At 39.2% G+C, this 27875-nt stretch overlaps 1 protein-coding gene across 2 annotated transcripts; it reads right to left on the bottom strand.

Moving 5' to 3' along the window:
• Positions 1-799: 799 nt before the first annotated feature.
• LOC139935167 (circularly permutated Ras protein 1-like) lies at positions 800-27743 on the bottom strand. Of its 2 annotated transcripts, XR_011785771.1 has the most exons (21): positions 27596-27743; positions 23365-23558; positions 21274-21336; positions 20839-20961; positions 19881-20063; positions 19331-19499; positions 16847-17117; positions 16156-16233; positions 15140-15188; positions 14551-14719; positions 13053-13137; positions 11923-12126; positions 11268-11457; positions 10085-10336; positions 9213-9335; positions 7879-7974; positions 6850-6941; positions 5709-5823; positions 3624-3803; positions 1004-2864; positions 800-961 (listed from the first exon to the last, which is right to left on the bottom strand). XR_011785771.1 is itself a non-coding variant. In XM_071929645.1 (20 exons), exons 2-20 carry the CDS (start codon positions 23527-23529, stop codon positions 2745-2747), a joined length of 2727 nt encoding a protein of 908 aa, XP_071785746.1. In that variant the 5' UTR covers positions 23530-23552; positions 27596-27724; the 3' UTR covers positions 1548-2744. The 2 variants fall into 2 exon arrangements, 1 of the variants encoding a protein (XP_071785746.1); XM_071929645.1 differs by lacking the exon at positions 800-961 and having other exon boundaries at positions 1548-2864; positions 23365-23552; positions 27596-27724.
• Positions 27744-27875: the final 132 nt, after the last annotated feature.

Raw genomic sequence — 27875 nt, 5'->3', positions numbered from 1 at the left:
GATGCATTCACCACATGATATAATGGAGAGTTTTTGTTTTTAACAACGAAAGGTTCTGCGAATGTTGGTAGTTTTCACCCAAATGTCGCAGATGATGCCAAATGTCATTGCCGTCACAGAACCATCTGTCGTCCAAAAGGAAAGCTCCCTGTTATTGCAGGCTGACATAGCCAAGTGCAAAACCATCCTTCAATACCATAAGAGGTATTCAAGGAGGATTCTTATGGTTGGTCAGCAGCCTCATATCAGTCTTTCTCATCATTAAACAAACCCACAAAAACACAGTGGGATAACAGAACATGAAAAATTACATGTTTTTAATGACTATACATGTAACTCTCTTTTATATGCACTTGTTTCTGTCCAATAGAAGTAGAACCCGGAGAACACCGAGTGTCTTATTGTGCGTGCGATTTTGTTGTGAGACCGTTTTTATAAATGCGCATACTCCATTTTTGTTAAGCGTGTTTGGCAAAATATTTTGCCATACAATGACATCATTGACCAATGAACACACTCAAAACGGTCTATGTGCGCTGACATCTTACCATTTTGCCATACACGCGTGTCACGCCATGACATTTTGCCATACATGCGTATCACGCGGTATCGATACGCCGCGTCCACAGACAAAACAGACGGTGACAGAGCTCAACGTTCTCAGGGTTCTATTTCTATGATCTGTCCCCACTAAGCCCAAATAAGCCATACCACTAAGGACTTACCCATTACATACATTCTCTGAGTGATACAATTTGACTTATAACACAAATGAAAGAAACTTTGTGACAAAGGGTAAAAAACATAGGATGTGGCACAATTTACAACAAAAAGTTCTTATTTTCAATTAAGGCAGTAATGGGGAGAGGTTGATGGTATAAAACATTGTGAGAAATGGCTCCCTCTGAAGTGCCATAGTTTTCGAGAAAGAAGTAATTTTCAACGAATTTGATTTCGAGACCTCAAGTTTAGAACTTGAGGTCTCGAAATCCACTATCTAAACGCACACCTGTTGACATTTAAACAATCTCAAGTTGCCTAATCTCAAAGGTGAAAGCAAATTATGTTATAACTCGCCACCTGTGACCTCGGTAGGAATACTAATCTTCCTACACTCACGGGTGAACACCCCCCCCCCTCCAACTTAAAGGATTTACACTATCCACATGTCACTTCTAACTGTGCATTCTTGAAACCATTCCCACTGTGACTTTGATGTTTTACCTTTTCACCCCCAAACCATCCAATAATGTTCTTTTTCCCATGGGCACCCAACCCCACCTCTACCAATCTACCAACCAATCCAACAAGCAGCCATTCAGAAATTCCCCCTATGACTGGGTTGACATGGCTGATGAGGGCGCCGTAACAGCAACTAAATTATCCATAGACCTTTTCGCAAATACTGGGGCGCGCACATAAAGCGTGGAATTAGGTGCATTTATGGTCTAGCTGGTGATCAAATTTGATCCATATCTATCCCACAATGCACCTCATTCAACAGTCTGCTCTTGCGCAATGGTATTTGTGAAAAGGTCTTTAAAGAAAAAAATCTTTGCAAAAGGCTACAATTTCATAGCAGCTACATGTGTTGCCATTTTGATGTAGTGCACTTTCTGAAAATGTCACTAATTTATACATCAACTCAAATGAAAGACTTGTTATCATAAAATTGTCTCAACGAACAATTTAGTTATGTTTGCGTAGAACATTAAAACAAATTAAAACAATTAGGTGCTAGACTAACTTACTCTTCTTTAGTCATAGTGAAAAACGTTGAACATACAAAATGTAAGCACAGAATTCCCTACTTCCTGCACTTTCCCACTACACTGGCAAGGGTAAAGGCTGAGTTATAGAGGATCGTGCGATGGTCGGGCGAAGGAAATCTTGATGCGAGATCATAAAAAGACACAGTTGTTAGACCTCAGCGATGACTATAACCTGGTTTTTTTTAGGACCGCGCGTAATACAGAGGTATTAGAGAAAAGAGAATGGCTGCAAAAAAAAAATCCAAAATCTAGACTTTCTTTTGGTTATACAGAAAGAAAAAGAAAAATGTAAAACTGTCGTCAATGCATCCAAAAATATATATACTTACGATGCCTCTGAGTTAATATACAAGCTATTAGAAATATATACTTTTTTTCTTGTCAATATATTGTTAGACTTTTAAAAAGAATTCAGGATTTAAAAAAACAAAGAACACAACTGCTAAATATTTCATGATACAATGACCAGTCCAACCTGAAATCTCACTGGCTTTTAAAGTCATTCCAGCTCAAACCCTCAAAAGAAATAGTTTTGTCATAAACATTTTCCAAATTAGCATAACAAAGACCCCATAAAACACATTTGTGACAGTTGCTATTAAACATGAGTAGTTCCAGAAAAAACCAGCACAATTTCAATAATTGTTTATAAAACCAGTTCTCTTTAAAACAGTGCCATAGAAAACTGAAAGACATTGTACAAAAGTTTAGTGTGATCGGCCATTTCCTCTTCTTTTGTTTGCAATTAGAAAGTTACTGCACGTCTGTAGAACATAACAACCAATATTGATGAAATGTTCACAGGTTGCTTTTGTATGGTATATAAAGTTAACAAAGAATATACTCCTCTCTTATAAGTGTCCACTTTGCCCGTTTCATAAACAAAATTCTTTTTTGTAATGGTCCAATATGCTGCAGCACAGTTGTCACCCGAACAAGCGCTTCAGAATAACCAGCAAGCTTGTGAATGAATTACTTCTTCTTCAAGTCATCAGATGACTTAATGTTGTAGTATTGCTCTCTTATTGCTTTGTTAGGAACAGACCTGTTCTTCTGTGCATAGCTGGCTTTAGATTTTGCTGGCATGTAGGTCTGGTGATAAAGAATACAAATGAAAGCAAAGTGAATTTTGTTTTCCATACTTCCAATCCTGTTCAAATGTTTGACATAATTCCTCTCAGAAAAACTCCAAAACAGTTTGTATGTTTTTTTTCAAACAGCCAAACATCGTCTATGGGGTTAAGCTACAGCTGAAGCTAAATAACTGATACATGTATAAATATTTGTCTGCAGTGCACTAGACACGTTTGGTAATTGTCAAACACCAGTTATTCTCACTTGGTGTATCTCAACAAATGCATACAATAACGACCCTATGACAATTTGGGCTCAATTGGTCATCGAATTTGCAAGAGAATAATGAAAGAAAAGACGCTCTTGTTGCATTACTTTGTGTGTTTTCAGATGCATGATAAAAAGCTCAGGCCTGGAGTCTTTTATTATCTGAGTGAGAAATTACATCTGTGAGAAATTACCTCTTCCTCAAAAACTGTATTACTTCAGAGGGAGACGTATCTCACAAAGTTCAATACTATCAGCAGCTCTCCATTGCTCATGCTCCTTTTTTTTTGGGGGGGGGGGCAACATAAGCAATTTTAGAATGGCAATAACAATATAATCAATCGTTCTTCACTGTTGGTTGGTGGCCGATGGCAGCTGTTAATGAACCATTTGCCTCGGTCCATTAACAGCACCAGTCACCAACCAGCAGTGAAGACCAAGCAAGCTCATCACAAATGCTTTAATTACACAAAATTGAACTTAGATGGCTGATTTCATCGTTCTCATTACCTGAAGGTTGGACCTGGTATGCTGGTTAAGCTGAGCAGAATACATGTCATCATCCACTTCATCATCATCATCATCATCATCATCATCATCATAATTGCCGAGAGCACCTAATTTTGGCGCTTGACCTTTCCGCATCTTTGCACTGGCAGAACGTCCTTTCATCTTTGGTACACTAGCAGTCTTAAAATGATACAAAAACATCAAAACTATAAAATTTTCTGTTTGCCCTGTTATCCGTAGCAATTATATAATGAATACTGCTGTAATCCATACTCCCAAAAGGTGTCAAATTGAAAGTTGCACCATAGAGCAAGGAACAGTAGGAGTTACAACTCCAAAAAGCTCAAATTAATCCGATTAGCGCTGCACCTGCCTCCAGTGGAAACACTATGGATGTGAACCGCAGCGCCTGTAAAAGGCTGTACACATTCCGACCGTGGCAAGCTCTTTGTACCCCATGTGTGTTACCGCCTTTCGCTGCCATTGCTGGTATCACATCGTTTTCCATTCATAATTATTGGAGTGGTAAAGTAGCAACACACAAGTTCAACGCGTTCGCAGTAGACGATGTAAGCCACGTTGCATGCACACAGTGCTACATTAGAAACTGTCAACTTTGAGCTTTCTATTGAATTTTGAAGCAAACAAATTGGCCGTTCCTGCGTTGAGTTACGACATTTGTTAGGTTTTGCTTATCGGGAAAATTATGAAATATGTAATATTGATTTTTGTATCATGAAAAGAATGTCGGTGGTCTCCGGCCAATGAAAACGAATTGAGAATGTTTGCAAATGTTTTTCCTATCAGCGGATATGCATTTGAACGGTAGACACAATTAGACACAAACTGAAAAAAGGGAATATTAAATGGCATTTTTTATAAGAATATTGCTAAGCGGTATATCCTATTGCATTTTCGTTTGCCAAAATCATTGAAATGACGTTATTCTTAGCTAAAATCATCCTTGTCGTATGCCGTTGGTTGAGAAGAACGCTTGAACGCAATGCAATCTGTGTATTTTTCTGTGACGTAACCACAGACATATAATACCTAGTTCTTTCATGGTCCTTTTATACTTCGCTTGCCTGGAAATGCACCCGCAGATGTTTCTGCCCATTAGCGCTGGTCGTTTGTGACCGCGGTAACACACATGGGACCTTTGAAGTACGGCTAGTTGTAACTCCTTCTGTTCCTTGCTCTATGGTTGCACAAAGTACATAACAATGAATAAAGAAAGCCCCTTTTGCGGTACATGTACATATCACATTTTTCGTGAATTTTTTGGTGAATGTTTTACACAATATTTTCTAACTTGGCAAAACTCAGAGAGTGGCCACTTCTTTGGATAGCTAAGCAGTTTAACAGATATACTAGATAACCACAAGGTTAGCATAAGTGTTTACATTTCCCAAGAAGTTTGCACCAAGGTAAAACAAACGTGTGGAGGGGGATGGTGGTACATGTACATTTTCTTTGCAATTTTACTGCACTTTAAGTTTGCTAGAAAGACTAACTGCAACATGGTTACAATTTAGATTGCAAATTAGTAACATATTTGCTCTGCAACCACCAGAGGCATCACTGTGCATATTAAACGCATGCCCGTGTCACACACCGATAGAAAACAACATGTAGCTATGTTAGATTAACCTGTATAAACTACTTCATCCCTGCGTTGTCAAGTTTTACAATCGATTTGTCAAGAAAATCAATGTACAGTTGAACATAGACAAACTGACTAGAGCGGATTTGGACCAACATCTAACTCTAACTATGTTAGAAAACTGACTGGGTAAATATTTAAACGAACATTATAGAATTGTTTTTTTTTTGCCAACAAAACAGTTGCTGGCGGCAGTGATAAGCACTTTATGTTATCCAACATATACATATCCGACAATTCTATAAAAGTTTGAGATCGATCGACCATCTTGGTCATGAAAAAATAGTGAAAGACAGATGTATTCTACTATTATACTCATTAGACCGTGTAAGCTTTATGTAAATCTGTGACCTTAGACAAGTTTTTTTTTCATACCAATTCTGTAAGGTTCCTAATTAAAAAATTAATTTACATATCATTACCCTTTTCTGAAGCATATCATCGAGATTTGAAGCAGCCACCAAATAGCTGGCAGCTGATTCTGCGTGTCCACTTTGTCTCTGTTGTCCCCGGCTTAAAAATCGACTATTGGAAAACCTAGATGATAGAATTGGACAAAGAAATCAGGACTTTGTTGAGGAACATGAAGTGCAAAGCATAATCTTTCAATAGCTGAGTCATACAGAGTGCCCTGCATGCCTTGGATATGTCCTTTTCACAACAACTTTTATTCCCTTCATAAACATCATCTCTTTTCAGGACTCCTTCCCTTGTATTTATGTGACAAGACCCTTTGCATAGGATGTCACAACCTCAAATAGCACCCTCGCTGAAGCCAATTCTTACAAAGCGCATTCACAATAACCGTCTCAAGGCACTTTGCGTTAGTGCCCTTGTCATTCGGCCAATATCATTCCTGTTATCTTTCTCAGCTCCCTGGGCAGTATACACAACCTTTTATAGGCAACTGTAGTGATCCAAAGGTTTTGTTCATACACGATATCAACCTCTACCATCTCGCAGGTACCCATTTATACCCCTGGGTGAAGAGAAGCAATTATAGTAAAGTTTGCTCAAGAACACAAGTGCCACGACAGGGATTCAATGACTTAACCACTAGAAGTTGAATTCAATGCTCTGAACCACTTGGCCATGTGTACACTCGGCCATGAGATAATCATCAGGATGAATATCATTGGCTGAGAGTTGAGCATGGCCAGACAACATGACTTCACCGCTGGCAACCTGTGCGAGGGATCTCAGTACAAATGTAGGGCTCTTATATGTATGCAACTGTTTACTGACAAATATTTTAGCGTTTGTGTAAATGGCCAAGTGCATCAATTTTGCGATTGCACAAAGCCCACATTTACAGAGAAATCATCATCACCATGTCTGTGTTAAGGCTAGTGTCCAGTCTGTTCTGGGTTGGCCTGTTTTCTCCCTGTGGCTCTCCTCCAGTTGGCCCTGTCCGAAACATCATGACAAACAAGTTTTTGCACGAAAGTGACGATAGCAAAATCCCATTTGTGATTACATTTGTACACATTTTTTTTAACAGGGCAAAAACAAAATAACTTTTGAGTGTTTTTTCTTTTCCTATTGCAAAGATGCGGAACTTACAAATGAAGCCTAGCTTCTTCAATTTGATTCCGTTGAGCCAGAGCTGCGGCTTGACGCATAGCTGCGACTGACGTCACTGCAGCATTCATGGTCTACGAACAAAGAGGCAAAGAAACATCAGCTGTAAATCTTCAAAACCTGAAACATATGGACACTGAAGTGCTTATGTTTTTCAAAAGCACGGGTGTGCTAACTAAGATTACGGTTTATGTATTCTAATTTTCTTAACATTCATTTTGTGAGCTGGGCCTAATAGAGCTGCTAAGCAAAAACAAATTGCTTAGCATGAAATTTCTTCCTTCATAAACACAGGATAACTAATCAAATATCCATTTGTTGCATATTGCTTGTACGTTGTACTCATCAGCTGTTGTTTGCTTATCCTGAAAATCATTTGGATATTATGGTCCGTAATCCTTTTTTTTATCGAGGCATAAATTTTATGCCAAGCAAATTTTTGTGCTTAGCAGCTCTATGAAATTGGGCCCTGGTCTTGGGTCATAATAATAACATTAACAACAACAATAATAGGCATAATCAGGTGTTTTTAAAACCGGTGTTGTGTCTCCTTACACCAGTAGACTACTACCCAAGTTCACTATACTACCTGTAACCCTCTCAACCCCTTTTGAAGTATGCAGCACTGGCACCCAAATGGGTGCACTGTCCTATGGGTGACAATAATAATAATAATATATTTATATATATATATTTTTTTTTGGGGGGGGGTAATTTTCCTCGCTTGCAGCTGAGAAGTGCGAAGGGTGTGGCTATACAGTGTACGTGTTTAGAGCCGCAGGAATGCAAGGGCACCTTTGGCAGCAAGTAACATTGACCCATTTAAGACACATGCAGCGCAGCCAGAATGTATGATTTTTCGAAAGAAGGAGGAAAACCCGAGGGCTCTGAGAAAAACCCTTGTGCAGGAGAGATTTGAACCCACACTCCAATGATTCTACCATTAGAAATTTCGGCCAATGCTCTAGACCATTAAAACTAACTAGATTTTATGTGTATTTGTATTTGTACCTCTTCCATTTGCTGCCTATCAGTAGTCGCCTCCCGTTCCTCAGTGATGATGCGAAGGAAACGACGCCCGTCCATCTTTGTGTACTTGATCTGGACCTAGTATTAGAAGGAGCATACAGGTTTACCATTAATATAACTTAAGAATGTTTTTGTTTCAGGATTTTTTTTCATGTGCTATACATTAAAGCAAAGGGTTTCTCATGTTTCACAAAAGGTTTTGATAGTTCAGAGACTTGCACAATTTATTCGCTTGATGTCTGTCTTAAGCCACTCTCCAAAATCAATGAAAGTATGTTGTTCGGTGGTAACTCCATTAAACTATCTTTAAACCGACAGCACTGCGGTGGTTTGGAGGTACAGTACCGAATCTATCAAAATACTCCACTATACAGTAAATCAACACCCAAATGTTTGGAGTCAAAGTAGGCGGCTTGGGGGCAGGGTACTACCTCCTTCAAAATGAAGCGTTCTCTTGCGACAATTCTAAGAGATTTGGGTCATCTGAATTCAGCAAAACATTCAAAAACTCTCTTTAGTTTAACAGACAGGGAAAAACTTGAATAGGGCCCATTAGTTTTGGTTTATACCATAGAGCTATATATATTGACTAGAGCGCTAACACCCCGTTATACACGCACTAAGGTTTTGAAGCCGTGTGGGCGCATCCATGCTTGAAATTTTGTATTGCAATTGTACGGCTATTTGCATGATCGTGCGTCTGTTCTTTTTAATGTGCCATCGAAGCAAAAAATGCAGTTAATGTGAACGCACAATCTGCTAATCGGTGCACAAACTGCGAGCGCGATGTGCATCATGATTAAAAGGCGCGTTTACCTTCTTTTTTTTTACGGTTTTCGTAGCGCGGACGTACGCGAGTGGACAGTTGCGTACGTATCTGCACACGCCGTAAAATAATCGCGGCAATGTGTGTTCTCTTAAAATTCCGAATTCACGCAACACACCAAACATGTCTGCGCCCAGGGTGGCTTCAAAACGCAGAGCAAGTTAGCGCTCTAGTCAATATATACAGCTCTATGGTTTATACCCATATACACCAATGTGTTAGCACTGTATAAAACACTCAGTACTTTCCCAAGCTCTGTGAAAAAAATCACATTACTAATAAATTACTCGGGTGGGATTCGAAAAAGGGAAAGTACTCGGTGCTAACCAAAGATCAAAGAGTGCCGTAGCGCCTAAGGCGCTCTATGATCTTTGCCCTTTGGTGGTATAACACATCGGTGTATATGGTAAAACCAAAGTTAATATTCTTTGTCCCCAATGCAAACTTCCATCTATTGAAGGGAAAAACTGATAGAAAAAAAACAATTTACCTGGAATGGTAATTTCTTTAACTCCTGGTCGCTGTTCTCGGGTCGTAGCTGAAAGCTGAAAGTCAAGTCAGTTGACTGCTGGATGTTGCCAAAGTTCTTGACGATCTTGCTCTTCTTTGCAGCCTGTGAGTCCAACCACAAAGTGCAATTTTAATCTACATGGTACTTCTTGGAAAAGAAATTTATGCTTCTTGAAGTGTTTGTTGGGCTGTTCAATCACCTCATGAAGTGTTTTTATTTCTGAAAAAATTATGCACTGTTGACAAATTAAATAGATTCTTTTTGCCTGGTTTTTACATCCATTTTAAAGCTCTCATAGGTCTTTTTTTTTTCTTTCTTTTTTCTATTTATTTATTGACTTATTTTTTGCCGTTTTCCTGTAAGAACTCCATCTGGAAATGAAGTTATTTTGCTCATTTTCAGTTCTATTGAAAACTTCAATATCATTTTGGAAACAAATTAGTTAAGAGAATTCCTTGCGATCTTGAACATTGTCCACCCAAACCCCCCCCCCCCCACCCCCACCCATTCCGTAAAAAAAGAAATCTCACCTCCGCGCCTTCAGTTTCCGGGTCAAACTGCAGGGTCGGGTGATTCTTTTTGCCTGGTTTTTACATCCATTTTAAAGCTCTCATAGGTCTTTTTTTTTTCTTTCTTTTTTTCTATTTATTTATTGACTTATTTTTTGCCGTTTTCCTGTAAGAACTCCATCTGGAAATGAAGTTATATTGCTCATTTTCAGTTCTATTGAAAACTTCAATATCATTTTGGAAACAAATTAGTTAAGAGAATTCCTTGCGATCTTGAACATTGTCCACCCAAACCCCCCCCCCCCCCCACCCCCACCCATTCCGTAAAAAAAAAAATCTCACCTCCGCGCCTTCAGTTTCCGGGTCAAACTGCAGGGTCGGGTGAAGCATGAGAGTGACCTGAACATTGGTTGCGACGACCTTTGCTTGGCCGAGGTTACGTATCTGCCTGGTCAGCTCCTGAGGGTTTAGGATATTGACCGTCCCCGAGGAGATGGAGACGCACCTACTAACTTGCTCAAAGGCACAGTGGTCATCCGTCTTAATGCCAATGATGGAGATGGTTGTCTGCTGCTCCTCTGCGATACGGCCAGCCTGAGAAAATAATCAGGATTCAAATTTTAGGTTTAGGTTTCTGTGGTGTTTTTCCCCCATACCATTAGGCAGTGCAATATCAGGGAAAACTACTTATCAGAGCTTAAAGCCATTGGACCCTTTCGGTTCAGACAAAAATAAAAAAGTTCACAGATTTACAAATAACTTACAGGGTTTACAGAAGGCAATGGTGAAAGACTTCTCTTGAAATATTATTCCATGAAATGCTTTACTTTTTGAGAAAACAGCAAAACAATATAAATTCTCGTTAACGAGAATTACCGATTTATTTGAAACACATGTCATGACATGGCGACACGCGCAGAAACAAGGGTGGGTTTTTCCGTTGTTTTTCTCCCGACTCCGATGACCGATTGAGCCTAAATTTTCACAGGTTTGTTATTTGCTATAGAAGTTGTGGTACACGAAGTGTGGGCCTTGGACAACACTGTTTACCGAAAGGGTCTAATGGCTTTAATGTATTTGGAGGCCTGACAAGAAGCCTAAGCTTGTACAAGGTCTCGTCTGGCTACTATTTGCCAGGGATATTCTACAAACATGACGATCTGTCTGGCATGAGATTCAGGGGGATGCAAATGCAGAGCTCTGTGGTTAGATCAGTGTCAAGAATTTTTGTCAAAACTTTTGACAAACATAGTGACTAAACGCTCACTTCATTTTATTTTATTCTGGTTGTGAAGCCAAATGTTTCGTTTTATTTTTTAAATATGTTAAATCTTTTGCTTTGCTTGGTACAAGGCATCCCAGCTGACAAGCTTTCACTTTGAATGGGTCATACCTCCATAGAGTTTCGGTCTATGGATATGGAACTTAACTCAAGTCCTAAGATAAATCCAAAGTGAGGAAGAGTTTGGTGAAACCGACAGCTGAACTCATTCAAGGTCAACCTTAGAAACTTTCAAACACTCACCTCATCATAGAAATCTGTATCATTATGTCTCCCCTGTAGAGAACCGACTCCTTGATTGGGCATGCCATCAGTGCAGAGAATGATCTCAGAGCCAGGCTGCTTAGCCAGAAGGCCAAGGCAGACCGCTAGGCCTGGTCCAAGGGCCGTTGAGCCAGCCTCAGAGAGCTGTGAGACTTGTTGTTTCAGAGGACTGGTAATTCAAGACAAAGAAAAAGAGGTCATGAAATATTGTACATTAGATGCCTGATTAGAAATGATTTTAAACCCATAGGAAAATTGAATGGGATTCAAAGTACCCCTAAATTTCTGAGTTTTTCGAGGAATCAACCGTCACATGCCAATAACTGAGAAAACAGCAAACACTGTCAAAGTATTTTCACAAGAATGTTTCCCAGGCATGCCAAGAGGCTATTTTTTTTCCCACAAACAACATTGCAATGATTTGGTAAAAGAGCAGGCCAATTTCATTATGACGTAATTTTGACAGAAAGAGCCAATTATGACGGAAAGGGGAAAAAAATATTGCAATGTCGTTGCCAGGAGTAGGTGACAACGTGTCCCTGGTGATAGTTGATTTAAGGTCATCAATAGCCCAAAGATCAGTTAAGTGAGATATATCATATAAAAACAACCATCAAAAAAGCCTTAGACTTACTTGCAGGTCACACTGAGTGGCTGTGTGTTGAGTCTTGTTGCTATTTCCTTTCCTTCATTTATGAGGACTTGAGTGTCATTTAGTTTCTGCCCAGTGATGGTGACAGGAAGCTCAGAGCAGTCCCCGTAAACTTTAACCTCTTGGGTGAATGTCACCAACATGACCTTTTTGTCAGGGTTCTCCAACTCGTATCGTTCCAGCTGTCTGTTGTTGTTCAGAGACAAAAAAATGCAATCGTCATGACCATAAGAAAAGCAACTTCAAAACTTGAAAGGTCCAACACATCTACAGCTGGAAAATGTCTGCCTGACAGCATATTATAAGTTATCACACAAGCGCGAGTGGAATTCGGACAAATTTAGCGCTTCTGTGTCCCATATCCAACAAGGCCGAATTTATCTGCCAGCCGCATTAAGTCAATAAGGTTAGGTTTATGTTTTTGGTTTTGCACATGCAAAGTTTCGAATGTCATTTTTGCACTGATCGTTTGCCGAGCATGACGCATTGACACTCACAATACGCAGAGTACAATATAAAAACTGGGAGTAGGTTATTATACACATATTGACTGACAATGAGTATAGTGTACCTCTATTCCCCCAAGGGACTTTGAGCGACCAGAAGAGGGACCTATTTAGGCCCATCTTCTGGTCACTCACAGGCCCGAGTGACACAGCTCGGTCTTAAATGTCAAATAAGAACAGAAATCTGGAAAAGAAAGGAAGTTTTGTAGTTGCAGTTCACGTTTCAAGTCAAGAGAGGGCGCTGTAGCCGGGCACTGTTTTCAAAGACTAGTGCCCGCTCGGGTACTGGTTCCTGCAAAACACCTGCGCGCGATCACTAGACTATAAATTATTAGTTCATCCCATGTGACCCTGTTTCAGCCAACCAGAATACAGAACAAACAAGAGGTGTGTTACAAAGCTTTTTATATCACACTCCAGTTGGAGCATCTATTCGGAAAATTTGCTTGTACTGGCAAATGTGCTAACCCATTAGTTATAATTTCTTCTTGTAATGTATGACAAACTGATGGGCTAATGGAAGCCAGGCAACCCGCTCCACTCTCACAAAGATTTCTCTGTTGAAACTTATGATAACAAATTTCACATTTTTACTATAAATCCTACCTCTTGACTGCCATTTGCATGCATGCCAATCTGGTGACATATTGAGGCCCCGCTGTTCCTTGCCCCTGCACTGCCATCCATTCAGCTGATTATAACAAAACAAAAACAAGAAAACCCATTAATCCATTCCAAATCCATTCATATACTAACATTGGATTCAACTTATTTTTGAGGTAGTTTTCATCTTTGTTTTAACCATTCTTGTTTGCCCTTGTATTTGTATTTGAATGCATAACTGTGATATTTTGTAATGCTGTTTGTGTATAATTACAAGTTTGTATATTTCAATTTATTGTTCTCTTTAGGATCAGCTGGAGAGGAGAGCCTTTAGACAGGAACTGTGTTTCTTTTAGGACATCCTTCATGCTCCAGCTGTTTCTTTTTCCTTCCTCTGTATTGTAGTTATTCATTGATGTATCTTTTAATGTTTTTACCAAATTAATTTGCTTTTATAATTGTACTTTTTATTTAAGGTCATTATACACTTTCGGAACAGAAAAAAAAAAGTTTACAGATTTACAAATAACTGACAGGGTTTACAGAAGGTTAATGGTAAAAGGCTTCTCTTGAAATATTATTCCATGAAATGCTTTCCTTTTTAGAAAACATTGAAACAATTATCAATTCATGACATCGAGAATTGCGGATTTATAGTAAACACATGTCATGACACGGCAAAACGTGCAAAAACAAGAGTGGGTTTTCCCGTTATTTTCTCCCGACTCCGATGACCGATTGAGCCTAAATTTTCACAGGTTTGTTATTTTATATATAAGTTGTGATACACGAAGTGTGGGCCTTTGGACAAAACTGTTTACCGAAAGTGTCCAATGGCTTTAAAACGTGAAATTAAATAAATAAGAAATGGGAATAAATATAAATATATAACTCCACATCCAGAATTGTTTTTGATTTCAACATCTTTACTAGTTACCATCTTCATCCTCAATACAGGAAACAAAAGGGGCCAACTCCATTAGATCATTGTAACGGAGAAATTTACAGGCATGGACCTTTCTTTTGTTTATTGGCATGGTCGACTGAATGTTATAGTAAGTAAAACACTCAATCGTATTTACAGATTTTAAAACTATATTCAACATTTTCTGCAAGCTTTCAATTAAATAAAAAAATCCCTATCATATTTAGTTGTTTTGTTTTCAACAAAATCAACACAATTTTTGAATAATTTTGTAACACTGTAACAAAGAGCAGCGATCTTTTTTTGATTTGCATTTATGGCTTTCCATAGTTTTTCAACCTGCGTTGGCAAAAACTCGGGCGGTGACGTTGCACAAGAGGTCTATATCTTGGCACTCTTATCAATAAATTGATTTTTGTTGCACCCCAAATAATATTTTTTAAATGAGAGGAGGGAAATAATAATATCAAGAGTTTGTACGGTGCCAAAATCCACCAAATTAAGTGGCTCAAGGCGAATGATATTCAAGCACTTTCTTGATATTCAAGATGGTTATGAATGACCAACTTGACTTACATTGGAGGTTTGAGATCTGTGCGGTAGATGCCATAGAGCCGCTTATATCAATGCAGTATACTGTTGTGCCTGCACACGCTGCCATGTTGTCTCCACCAGCCTTGTCCGATGATGTGGCCTTCCCTTCAGCTGCAGCAAGGAGGTAGTCAACACTCTTCTCCTTAGGAATCTAAGATCAAAGTTAGACATACCTCTACAATCAGGCATAACTCTATAACCAGAGACCACAATCAGGCATAACTCCATAACCAGAGACCACAGATTAGGCGAGGATTTACACTGACTTTCTTGTATTTTGATAGTCCGTCACGGCCGGGGCCCAGGGCCTGCTTAAGGGCCCTGGAAGCTCTGGCTACTTACTGTAGGTGCTCTAGGTGAATAAGGATTCCAGTGAATCACTCAATGGAATGAGGTTAAAGGCAGTGGACACTATTGGTAATTACTCAAAATAATTAATATCATAAGACCATTCTTGGTTACAAGTAATAGTGTCCAGTGTCCTTAAATAACTTTAAACAAAGGAAATTGTAAAAAAAAAACGAAGAAAACCGCAAACAAAGTAAACAAAAATATGAAGGATGTCTCATACCTCTTCTTCTTCAATATCCAAACTGTCATTGACCTGACTGCAGAACTCGCTGTAATAAAACAAAATGAGTTTTAATTGAGCTCTAAGTATATAATTTATAGTACATTTGTTTGAAAATTTTCAAGTACCACATTCTAAGTTATCACATAAGCGTGAGTAAAAAAAAAACCTTCGGCCTCATTGGATATGGAATGCAGAAGCGCTATATTTTTCCGTATTTCCATGAGCAGACTTGGCGCACGACGTACAACACACTAGACGCAGGTAGTGCTATTAGCCCTGCAATATACATGTAGGTGTATAACACCATTCCATTCTGCAAATCTGATTGGAGGATTGGTGCGTACTTGAAGATAATTGTAATCATCATACACCCGAGAGAGATCTTCAATTTTGATTTGTTAATCACTGACCTGATCATTCTCGCATCATGCCCACTAAACTTTTATTATTCCCTTAAATGCACAGTTGTACAGCTTCATAGCAACTTTGTAAGTTGCATTTACTACAATGTGGCATTTCAGTTTTGGGTAAATAAGCTGATTCCTACGTTAAAACGCAGGTTTGCAACTTTCACTCAGGCCGAAATTGAAACAAAAACGTTTGAATGGGATTCCCGTATGCACACAGAGAGGCTAACAATAAAGCAGCGAGAATACACTGGAGTGTTTTATGGTATGATAAAAAACATTAGGTTCGGTTTGGGGTGTATTACGAACTACATCTAGTCTTGTAGTCTGTATCAGACTGGCCACCCCCCCCCCCATTAGATAGCCCATATCACACCCAACCTCACCTAAAAATCAACATTTTAGCAACATGTCATAGTCTAAATCCAACTTGAAAGCTCACTGACACCTGTCAACATTTCCATCGGAAGCCCTGTCAAATTTGGAAACAGTAGCACCACATCTCCTACATGTATGAAAGTAAACGGAGTGCCAGACAAAACAATACAATTTCCATTGTTTTCAATCAGACTTAACCACTTGAATCAAACGAAAAATTTCACTTACCATTTCCATTGTTTGCCGTCACCACCCTCGTCGGCAACTTCCAGATGTGAGATTAGGGAAAGCACAGATTGACACTTACTGTATTCAAAACAAGAAACAGTTTGAGATAGTTTGTACAGGACTGCTTTGAAAACAAAATTAATTTTCTGATTATACTAACCTGTAGACTACTTCCCAAATCACCATTGCTTATTTTGATTGCTGCAATCAAAATAAGTCTTGTGCCAAATTCCCTGATGCAGTTTTGAGTTTATTGAAACCTTCTCACCAGGGCCAAATTTCATGGCTCTGCTTACCTCTGAACTCTGCGCTTACTATCACAATTCTTGGCTTACTGTGCAAATACCGAAAATGCCTTTTAATGTTGAACACGCATAGTGCAAAAGTCAAATTAAACATTTGCCTGCTAATGCATGTGAAATATCTTTACGCAAGCGCAGAATTACATTGGGCCCAGTCTTGATGAATTTTTCACTGGTTGGCAGTATGATTTAATTGGAAACTAGAGGTTTGGAATAATTAAATCTCTCATCCAAAAAACAATGATTTATTTTAATGTGCTTATCAAGAAAGTGATTTTCATGCTGGGCATGATGAATAAAGATTTGAATTGTACGTTACCCCTTTTGGGCAGAGACTGTGACAAAACCCAATTCTGGTTACCCCTTTTGAGGAAGAGGGTTTGACCCACCTGCAGTGCACAGGATCCCCTGTTATCACTGTCGGCTCATCCTCAAGTGTGCCTAAGGACAACAGCACAACGTTAGAGTCTGCCTTGCGGTACGCCATCTTCTTCTTGGATTCGGAATCAGCCGAACCCGTGCCACGAGGTGGTAGGGGTGGTGGGGCAGCATCTGTGCCAAGGGGTGGTGGGCCAGCAACTGTGCCAAGAATTTTGGAGCCTCTTTTGAAAACCCAACTGAGAGGATTGCTGGATGTCGTTCTCTTGGGTACATCAGGAACTGCAATAAGATAACAACATGAAAGCTAGGTTTCTTTGTCTTGGGTACATCAGGAACTGCATTAAAGGAACACGTTGCCTTGGATCGGTCGAGTTGGTCTTTGAAAAGCGTTTGTAACCGTTTTTTATAAAATGCATATGGGTAGAAAGATGTTGTAAAAGTAGAATACAATGATCCACACAAACATGCCTCGAAATTGCGTGGTTTTCCTTTTACCTCGTCGACTAACACGTCGGCCATTTATGGGGGTCAAAATTTTGACTCCCATAAATGGCCGACCATGTTAGTTCGCACAGTAGAAGAAAAACCACGCAATTTCGAGGCAAACTTGTGTGGATCATTGTATTCTACTTTTAAAACATCTTTCCAACCATATGCATTTTATAAAAAACGGTTACAAACGCTTTTGTTTTGACCAACTCGTCCGATCCAAGGCAACGTGTTCCTTTAAAGGCAGTGGACACTATTGGTAATTACTAAAAATAATTTATTAGCATAAAACCTTGTTTGGCACCCTCTGAAGTGCCATAGTTTTCGAGAAAGAAGTAATTTTCCACAAATTTGATTTCGAGACCTCAGATTTAGAACTTGAGGTCTCGAAATCAACCATCTAACGCACACAACTTCGTGTGACAAGGGTGTTTTTTTCTTTCATTATTATCTCGCAACTTCGATGACCGATTGAGCTCAAATTTTCACAGGGTTGTTATTTTATGCATACGTTGAGATACACCAACTGTGAAGGCTAGTCTTTGACAATTACCAATAGTGTCCACTGCGTATCACGCGATACGTGCAACACGCACAGCATTCCCTTATAAGGAGATGTTTACCCGAGGGCCTTGACTGGGCCTTACCATTTCATAGCTGGAGGGGTGTTGTGTTGAAAGAAATCATTGAAAAATTTCAATTTTTGCATTTATTTTACTTTTAGACCATAAGTGTTGATGTTTTTTTACCGAAAAGGTATTTATGAATGGGAATCAAAGTGTGTTGAATCAGTTTTCAACTAGTGGTTTAAACCCGCCGAGGCCTGGTTCTTGATAATTTACCTCAACTTCATCTCATTAAAATTATCAAGAACCAGGCCTCGTTGGGTTTAAACCACTAGTTGAGAACCTCTTCACCACATATTGATTCCCTTATTAATCTCTTTGACTTTGAGGCACACAGCTGTGTTCTAAATCCTCCAAAGAATGGTCTTGCTCAGGGGCAAGTATGTTTTTGGCAAGATAAAATTAGTAATTTCGCACTTTGGTATCAATAAGTTCAACTGTCTGTTACTTTCAGGTGCGTAGACTTTGTTAGACAATTAGGAAGAAAATATAATATAAATAGTATAATCTTGCAAGAGTTAGAGCCGGTGTGGTCTCGCCGTTTCGAACAGTATACTTTATCTTCTTTATTAATTTTGGTTTTTACCCAAACACCGATGTGTGTTAGCACTGTATACTTCAAACCCACGACCCTTGCAATCCCACCCGAGTAACATGCCTGTGATATTTTTTCACAGTACTCGGGGAAAGTATTGAGTATACAGTGCTAACACACATCGGTGTATGGGTAAAAACCAAAATTAGTATTCTTTACCCCTGATGCAAATTTAATATCTATTATTTATCTTCAATATAAACCACAAGGGAAACTGACTGGGTAAATTTTGAAATGATTTTTTGGGGTTGAACAAAGAATTGACTAGAGTGGGATTCGAACCAACGACCTCCGGATTAACGTGCCGGCGCTCTACCAACTGAGCTATCTAGCCCTATATTGACGGTGTCCCACCAATATAAGGCTAGATAGCTCAGTTGGTAGAGCGCCAGCACGTTAATCCGGAGGTCGTTGGTTCGAACCAATATAAGGCTAGATAGCTCAGTGGGTAGAGCGCCGGCACGTTAATCCGGAGGTCGTTGGTTCGAATCCCACTCTAGTCAATTCTTTGTTCAACCCCCAAAAATATTATTTATCTTCTTTGTTGGACAACTTAATACTCAGCTTCACGACCAATCATTACCATTGGGTGAAATTCAGATTGATCCCTGGAAGTAAAAAAAAAAAAAAAAAAACCAAAGATGACAGAATGCTACCTCGTTCTTCTGGTTCTGCTTAATACTCAGCTTCACGACCAATCATTACCATTGGGTGAAATTCAGATTGATCCCTGGAAGTAACAAAAAAAAAACAAAAAAAAACCAAAGATGACAGAATGCTACCTCGTTCTCCTGGTTCTGCTGAGAGCATTTCCTTTGGAATATTTTCCACCACCACTTGTTTCACGTAGTTGTCTTCAATTGTCGGGTCGTAATCGTCCACAAAAGAGTCGTTCACAAATCGCAGAGTGATGGCCGATTTGCCTACACCTCCTGCGCCTAGAACCACAGCCTGTGAAAAGACACCAACACTGTCATGAAGAGAAAATTCCAAACTCCAAAATCTTCTCCATTGCAGTCAATAATTACAGGGGCCTTTCTCAAACCTCGGCTTGGGTTGATAAATATCACCAGCTTTTATTTTACTGTTTTCATTATCAAATAGTGTGGTTAATAAATTACTACTTGCAAGTAGTTCAATAACATTTGGTTGGATGTCACGCGGAATCCTTATTCGAACCATTTAACATGGTTCATGGCATTAAATGTGCCTTTTGGTCCTATCTTATTTAATATTACTGCAGGCTAAACCACACCCCGCACGTACATGTACAATACACAGTACAGTATACAATTAAAATGGCTGTCAAAGAGAATGACCAAAGACAAGCACCTTGTATCTGGAACCTGTCCGTGGTGTGTTTCGCACCAGTGCATGGAAACTCTCTGTCACATTGTCTCCAGTCTTAGCCGACGTCTCAAAGAACAAGATGCCATTATCCTTTGCCTCTTTCTCACCCTCATCCTTGGGAACTTCTCTTAGGTCAGAGAGATCGGACTTATTGCCGCAAAGAACCTGTTGAAATCACAAAAATTCACATACTTACATGTAGTAGGCTTAATTTTATAAGCAAATCATGTTTTGTTGCTAAAGAATATCAGATGTGATATTGCAAATGTAGACAGCAGTTTAGAACAGCTGACAGTGCATCAGCATGTCTTTTTCTCTGTGTGCAACAGGTAGCACTTATTTACAGTACATATGTTGCCCTATGGTAGTGTTTAGACACTTGTACATTGGCCGCAAACGCTGAGGTCAAACAATGGAATCATGCATGTTGTACACGCTCACAAGCCTCTTGCAGCCAATGTCTGATAGGTCTTTATAATTATTATTAGCCTGAACATCTGACATCGCACTTTGAGGCTTGTGAATTAAGAGTGGCCTCCAGCTTAGCTCAATCCCCCGTCCATAATCACCTTTCACTTACATCCATTTCACATACGCAGTCAAACGTGACTGTTTATGAACTGTACCTGTTACCCAGTGCACACAACAATGCAGACAAAAGTAAGCTTTCCATATCCTGCGCTTTGATTGGTCTGAGGTGATGTTTGTCAGCTGCACCCACATTGCCTCAGACTAATCAAAACACTTAAGCTTACGTCACTGCACGTTTATTCAACAAAATCATTGTATCCAATGAATTCACTGGTTCTGAAAAGCAAGTTCAAGTCTTCCTTAGGGATAAAGACAGGGAACCAGTCTAGGTCTTTATCAACTTCTGGGAGGGCGCTGTTTTCAGCTGGTGATGTCATAGTTGTAGAATGCACTGGTATTTTATACTCACCGTGGGTATTTTGCCAGTCCGTCTCATACGTTGGATCCATTTGTAAATGTTGATAGCTTCTTCAAATGATTTTCTGTTGTCAATCGCATAGACAATGATAAAGCACTGGCCATCTCGAACATACTGAAACAAATGCACAAAACTAAGGCTTTAAAATTGATTTTCACACTATTTATACGTTCGTGCTGGCTGCCTTCACAAGTCTATAATTTAAGTCTTTAGAAACCGTAGGGGCCATAAATATGGTCGAAAAATGGGTTTTAACAAGTTGCCCTTAAGGTCATCAGAAAAGGTTTGAAAAAAAAAACCAAAAAGTCGCAAATGGATGGTAAAAAAAATGCAACAAGCCAACAGGTTTAACCCTTGACAGTCCGTAATGATGTACATGTAGGCAAGGGTATCTTCCACGAGAAGCCAATTTAATATTGATCTCACCTGCTCCCTTAGGGCTGAAAATTCCTCTTGTCCTGCGGAGTCTAAAATATCCAACATGCATGTCTGTAAATGAAGATGAAAACAAGTCGATTAAAAAAAAATATTGATATAATATCTAAGGTATGAACTCAATCATTTAGCGTTAAGGTCAATTTGACCCTCTGAAAAACGTCTCCTGAAGAAAGGAATTTAAATTTGTTCATAAACAGACTAGTTCAATTTCAGTTTTTCCTTCATTATAACGCAATATAAATCTACTCCTATTGGTGGAGAGCGCCTCACGTGGGTGTGCATAAACCTTTTGTTAATGACCAGTAAAAAGTGTTAATTCATGAGCGTGACACACGACCTTGCACCTGTTCTTATAAGAAAGATCTTCATTCCTATTGGTCGAGAGCAACAGCTAAAACAGTTGTGCCACATCACGCGATACGCGCGACGCCCACAGCATTCCCTTGTAAGGAGTTGTTTACGCGAGGGCAGTGGAGGGCTCTACCATTTCATAGCTTGAGGGGTGTTGTGTTGAAAGAAACCATTTAACAATTATAATTTTTGCATTTATTTTACTTTTTGACCAAAAAGTGATGATGTTTTTGACCGAAAAGGTATTTATGAATGGGAATCAAAGTGTGTTGAATCAGTTTTCAACTAGTGGTTTAAACCCGCCGAGGCCTGGTTCTAGATAATTTACCTCGACTTCGTCTCGGTAAATTATCAAGAACCAGGCCTCGTTGGGATTAAACCACTAGTTGAAAACCTCTTCACCACACACTGATTCCCTTATTTATGAATAGAAAAGAAGCGACTCTGTCCTATATGGCACAAACACATATAGACCTAGCTCATAGAGTTCATGGTTCCTGGATTGGTTCAGTAACTACTATGGTTGCCTTGATTTGATAACCAATGAAACTCATTCATGTCGGGAAAAGAAAATCAGCATTTTAAGAGTTTGTTATTATGGGAAATTTCAAGAAGTACAGTAACAACAGTACACAGGGGTCGAAATTGCCACTAGCCCGCTAGCCCGGGACTACCAGATTTACAGCCGGGCTACTGATTTTTCCAGTTTGATAGCCCGACGGGCTAGTGGAAAAATAATGCAAAAATCATCATCACAAACAATAAAGAACTATGTTATTGGTGTATTGTAAAGTTTGAGCCGTGACGCGAGACATAATGTGTCTTTCAGGCTACCAAAATCTAATCAGGGCTACTAAAAATTATTGGTGACTAGCCCTGCTGACTACCATGGAAATACACTTAATTTCGAACCCCTGGTACAACACTACAGGAAAAACAATAAAACTAACACGTTTTTAATAGAACTACCCATAGGCCTATATGTCATGTATGTAGGCTAAATAAACAGCAGTTAAACTACTGAATAAAGATGACTACGGGTACGTATTATCAACAAGAAAAAAGAGACAAAAGGTTCTCTTAGTGCTTGTATGTTCCCAAAACAGCTTAAATGTAAAACTGTGTAGATGGCTTGATTCCAGTCTTGTAACAAACTCACTGGTCCAATTGAGTAATTAACAGTTTTAAACTACAATCCTGCAGTTTCATGGATCCCCCCCAGTTCAAGCCCTGCCTCTGCTTCTATTATGTCAGTGTGTTGAATTGTAAATAGCCAGCCTACATCCATGGACTGTTAAGGGGGTTACTCCTGTTCAGCCCCAAGAGAAGGTGGGTAAGGTATAGTAGCAATGGCCCCTGGAAAAAAACAGTTGATTGTAGCCCACACCTTGACGACTTGCATAAAAAAAATATCAAGAAACATCTAATGAGTAGGGTAGATGGCCTTAGCTTTTGATCCAAATTGAAGAAAAAAAATTCATATTATGAGTAGGTTAGATGGCCTTAGCTTTTGATCCAAATTGAAGAAAAAAAATTCATATTATGAGTAGGGTAGATGGCCTTAACTTTCGATCCAAACCGGAAAAATATATTCATATTATGAGTAGGATAGATGGCCTTAGCTTTTGATCCAAATCGGACCTTCTTCAGAGGCATAAACCAAGTACAAACAAACATATATTCATTATGCAATATAACATTTTGAAGAAGACAGATTTGAAACCCTACCTTGCCATCATCAGCAGTAGCTCCTGGCATACACTGCTTATTTAGTCCCTGGTCGAGTTCTTCGACACAATAAGTCTCTTCTTCATCATCTTCCTCCACCCTAGAAGCGTCTTCCTTGCTCCTCTTCTTCTTCTTCAGGTAAACAAACTTCCCGCCGAATTCCATTGTGAAGATTTCCTTGTTTGATTCTGTAACTTTAAACAGGGGTTCATACAAAGATTAAAGATGATTCTTTGACTTTTGTTCCATCAGATGCTCTAGTAACTTTTTTTCAGGGATTCAATTATGGCTCAAGTTAGCAATGAGTCCCTCTGGGACAGGGGGTGGAGCCTTAAAACACTATTTTCCCATTGAAAAGCGAGAATTAGCAATTCTTTACTGGAAATAATAGGGGGTCAGTGAACTTGTCTGCCATTATTCCCATACATCAGGTTCTCCACATTTAAAACTGCCTTTGGAAATGTTAACAGCATTTGGATATAAATCTAATAAAAAATGTTTGATAATTTTAAAGTTTTTTTTCCACCAATGTAACTACTACAGCTATGACAACAACTCATTATCTTCAAGTATGCGCTAATCCTCCAATCAGATTCGCAGAATGGAGTGGTGATAAAAACCTATATTGCACGGCTAATATCACTACCATGCGTACTGTGTGTTCTATGTCACGCGCCATATTGGCTTGAAGATAAATACGTTATCACACGCGTGCTCGTGGAAATACGGAAAATATAGCACGTCTGCATCCCATATCCATGGCACGCAGAAGTGCTAAATTTTTTCGTACTCAACTCGCGCTTGTGTGATAACTTATAGTATTTCATTATCATTGTAATAGGCCTTGTACAATATCTTACCAACCATGACCTTGAGATTTTTTTATACATATGTATATCAACTAGTGACTCACTGCTGGCATTATTTACTTTTCAAATTCAAATGTTTATTTTGCTAGTAAAAACTCAACTCATTGTTTAGGTGTAGCCAGGTAAACGGAAGAATGAGCTGTTCGTTTGAAGAAATCCATGGGAATTTATGAACAGTGAAGTCACACAATTGAATTGAACCCCCACCCCCCAATTTTTAGGTGTTCGGGCAACAGCCCGAACAACTCTTTGATTTTGTTCGTTTTTTTTGGTGGTTTTTGGGGGTTTTTTCTTATTCTTCTCGCTGTCGATTGTCCGCAAGAAAAAGCATAGATGCAAAGTTTGCATTAAGTTGAAACTTTGCACACTGGTAGACAATAACCAGTAGATGATGCAAAAGTTGTTACGTCACGATGACATCATCAGTTGACGAGATACACCAATTCAAAATTTATTATTTAAAAAAATCAGAACTTTTGATCTACATGAGGGATTCTTACAATCAATACAACATCGGAAAGGTCAATAAAAACTCTGTAAACGCCTCGCAGACATGACCCCTTTTTGATCTAGTCTTCTGGTTCAAAATCGAGGTTGAAAATTCTAAAATTCATGTATAAAGAACTACAAAATTCCCCCATTGATTGCGCGTAAAGATTTTACAATTACATGTACATGTACTTTGTCACCACGTGTAAGCATGTGGTGCATTGCAGTCACCACGTGTAAGTATGCGGTGCATTGAGGAGCATAGTCACGCTCTGCACCACGTGTTGATCGTTTTAGTTTGCGTTCGAGGCGTTCTCAACATAATGTCAGTTTTCTTCAAAAGTAATTAATTAGTCTTATCTACGACCATACTGCCTTGATAACACCGGTTCTCGTCCGGTCACTGAATTTAAGCAATATCGGGCTCCGTCAGTCTTTGAATGGGAGACCACTTGGCGACCAAAAGTTGTACTATTTATTTTTGTATTTAATTTTTTTTCTCTCCTATAAATAGCTTCGTTTTAGTCTGTTTTCAGGGCGTTTTCAACAAAGATTTCCCTCCCGGTTAGTTAGTCTCTTCTCCAGTCGTCATTATGCATAAGCTCCTATATCCTGAACCACACAAGCTATTTTGACAATCTATACATCATATGAAAGGGCTTTACGTACGTAGTCTGTTTTCAAGGTGTTTTCAACAAACATTTCCCATTCGGTTAGTGTGTCTCTTCTCCAGTCGTCATTATGCATAAGTTCCTATGTCCTCAACCACAAAAGCTATGTTGACAATCTATACATCATATGTAGATGATGATCGGAGAACATGAGACATAGGTTTCTTTTTGGGAATATAAGTAATTCTGAGATATATTTAGGGGCTAGGCCATGTTTAACTTTGTATGCAAGAGTGAGAACTTTAAATTTGATCCTTTGAGACACAGGGAGCCAGTGTTAAATGCCGATGAGTAGTCTAAAAAGTACAACAATAGCTTCGAGGCCTCAATCAACTGCGAGAAGTAGGTTGTTGCAGACTCGAACAAGTGCTGTTTCCATGAAATTTACAATAGGCTGATTGCATTTTTGGTAGGAGTCCATGTTGTTGAAGGTAAACTCGCACTTGGGCAGAGACAATTTTCTCAAGGACCTTCCCCAGACACGAGATGTTGGCAACTGGCCTTTAGTTTGAGAAAATATTGCAAAAAATTTGGTTAGGTTTCTTCAGCACAGGAATCACGTGTGATAACTTGAAGGATCCTGGACAAGAGCCCGATGACAGTGACAAGTTCATGATGTGTGTGATTGTAGGAAGAAGTTCATCGAGACAAGCTTTCAAGAGCCAGGTTGGGATGGGGTCGAGGTTGCATGACTTTATGCACACTAGGTCCAATAACTTTCTTTACTTGGTTTTCAGAAAAGGGCTCAAACGATGTTAGCCTCATGTAGTGATGGGTCAACATATTCGAGGGCAGTGGTGATTTTAAGGCTTTTACGGCTTTAAGGCTTTAACTGGAACCCCAGAACAAGGATAATGACAAAATTGGGAGACTGCCAACATTAAAGACAGTGGACACTATTGGTAATTGTCAAAGACCAGTCTCCTTATATAACTTGGTGTATCTCAAAATGCATAAAATAACAAACCTGTGAAACTCCGAGCTCAATTGGTCGTCGAAGTTGCGAGATAATAATGAAAGAAACAAACACCCTTGTCACACGAAGTTGTGTGCTTTCAGATGCTTGATTTCGAGACCTCAACTTCAAAATCTGAGGTCTCAAAATCAAATTTGTTACTTCAGAGGGAGCCTTTTTATAATAGAGGCTATTTTTGATTTTCCTGATATCTTACACTCTACAGAGTGCTTTTTAACAAGTTTTTGTCCTTTTTCTTCAAAATATTTCCTCAATGGTTTCTTAAGTGTTATCAAAGGATTTATTAGACATTGAGGATCAAGCTCGTGTTCTTCGAATTTGTGTCATAATTTTCGAAAGTGGTAGAAATAGGGCAAATCTGGTGACTGGCTGTCAAAATTGTACGTGTTGGACCAGATTGTCAGTTGCCACTCGAACCGACTCAATGTGGTCAAGTGGTCATCCACACTCCCCTACAGCAGCTTTCGTTAGTATTTATATTTCAGTATAAAATATTTTGAGAAACATACTTCACAATTAAATATAAAAAGCAACATGTTTTAAAAGCGGAGCCATTAACAGCTCAACAAGGTGGGCTAGAATTTCCGTTGCTAAAAACACTAACAATTTAGGGCTCCTCAAGAAAAAGGAATGTGAAATCAAGTCCAACATCCAATTGTATTAAAAATCAAATAAATTCGTCACAGCACAAAGTCAATTTTAGTTAGTAGGTCCATAGGACAGCTTTATGGTTCAGGGTCACTCGCCTGGCTGGGTGACATTGCAGATACGGAAATTGTCATAATTAAAAGTAATATTAAACACTGTCAAATGCAGCAATTTGAATTTTAAACTTCAACAACCAAAGTGGGCTTACAAGGCCTTCTGACCCTTTCCAAACACCATGAAATGACCACTTAAATCTGCTGATATGGGAGGAGGACATGTTTGCGTTCCTTACCAGTTAGTATCAGTACTTCTAGAAACTATAAAGGCTCCCGCTCACAGGGGAGCCTTATTTTATAGTTTCTAGAAGTACAGTATCATATCAGTACCACCACCACAAATAAAGGTAGTCTACGATTACGTGTGTAGTTAGTTACACCATGGAGGTAGGATTAGATGGTTACACAGTGTGTACAGTACAGAGTCAATTCCTGTCATTTCCTTCATGACACAACAACCAATCGAATGGGTAAACCACTTGTCAGAAATATGACGGAAATAATGCACAATTTGCTACTTACTACCAAATTATATGATGTCCAAATCGCCAAAATCGGGTAAAAGTTCAGAATAATACAGCACCAATCGAGCTGGCGAACTAGCTCTGTGTGCTGCTGTTTACTACTTCCTGTGATCGATGAGTGCAGCGTAAAAGAACGTGTGGTGCAATCTTCGATCGAGCTTGTTTTTACGTGCGCGCTTACACGCTAGCCTCTGTGTATAAACACCATGATGTCATGTGCTATTTTAAGGCATGCAGGAGGCGGGCGATTGGTCTGTGGCCGGCTCCGCCCAGTGGTG

The sequence above is a fragment of the Asterias amurensis genome, chromosome 1, assembly GCF_032118995.1.
Source record: "Asterias amurensis chromosome 1, ASM3211899v1".
Classification (NCBI taxonomy): Eukaryota; Metazoa; Echinodermata; class Asteroidea; order Forcipulatida; family Asteriidae; genus Asterias; species Asterias amurensis.
Note: the sequence above shows the minus strand (reverse complement) of the source record. Positions and strands in the feature narration are given on the sequence as shown.

Excerpts from the sequence above, each read along its gene's own strand:
- LOC139935167 (XM_071929645.1), bottom strand. The coding sequence starts at position 23,529 with ATGGAATTCGGCGGGAAGTTTGTTTACCTGAAGAAGAAGAAGAGGAGC. Across the intron at positions 17,118-19,330 it reads AGCAGAACCAGGAGAACGAG|TTCCTGATGTACCCAAGAGA; the intron begins GTAGCATTCTGT and ends ATCTTATTGCAG. Across the intron at positions 14,720-15,139 it reads TGGATATTGAAGAAGAAGAG|ATTCCTAAGGAGAAGAGTGT; the intron begins GTATGAGACATC and ends CTTTGATCTTAG.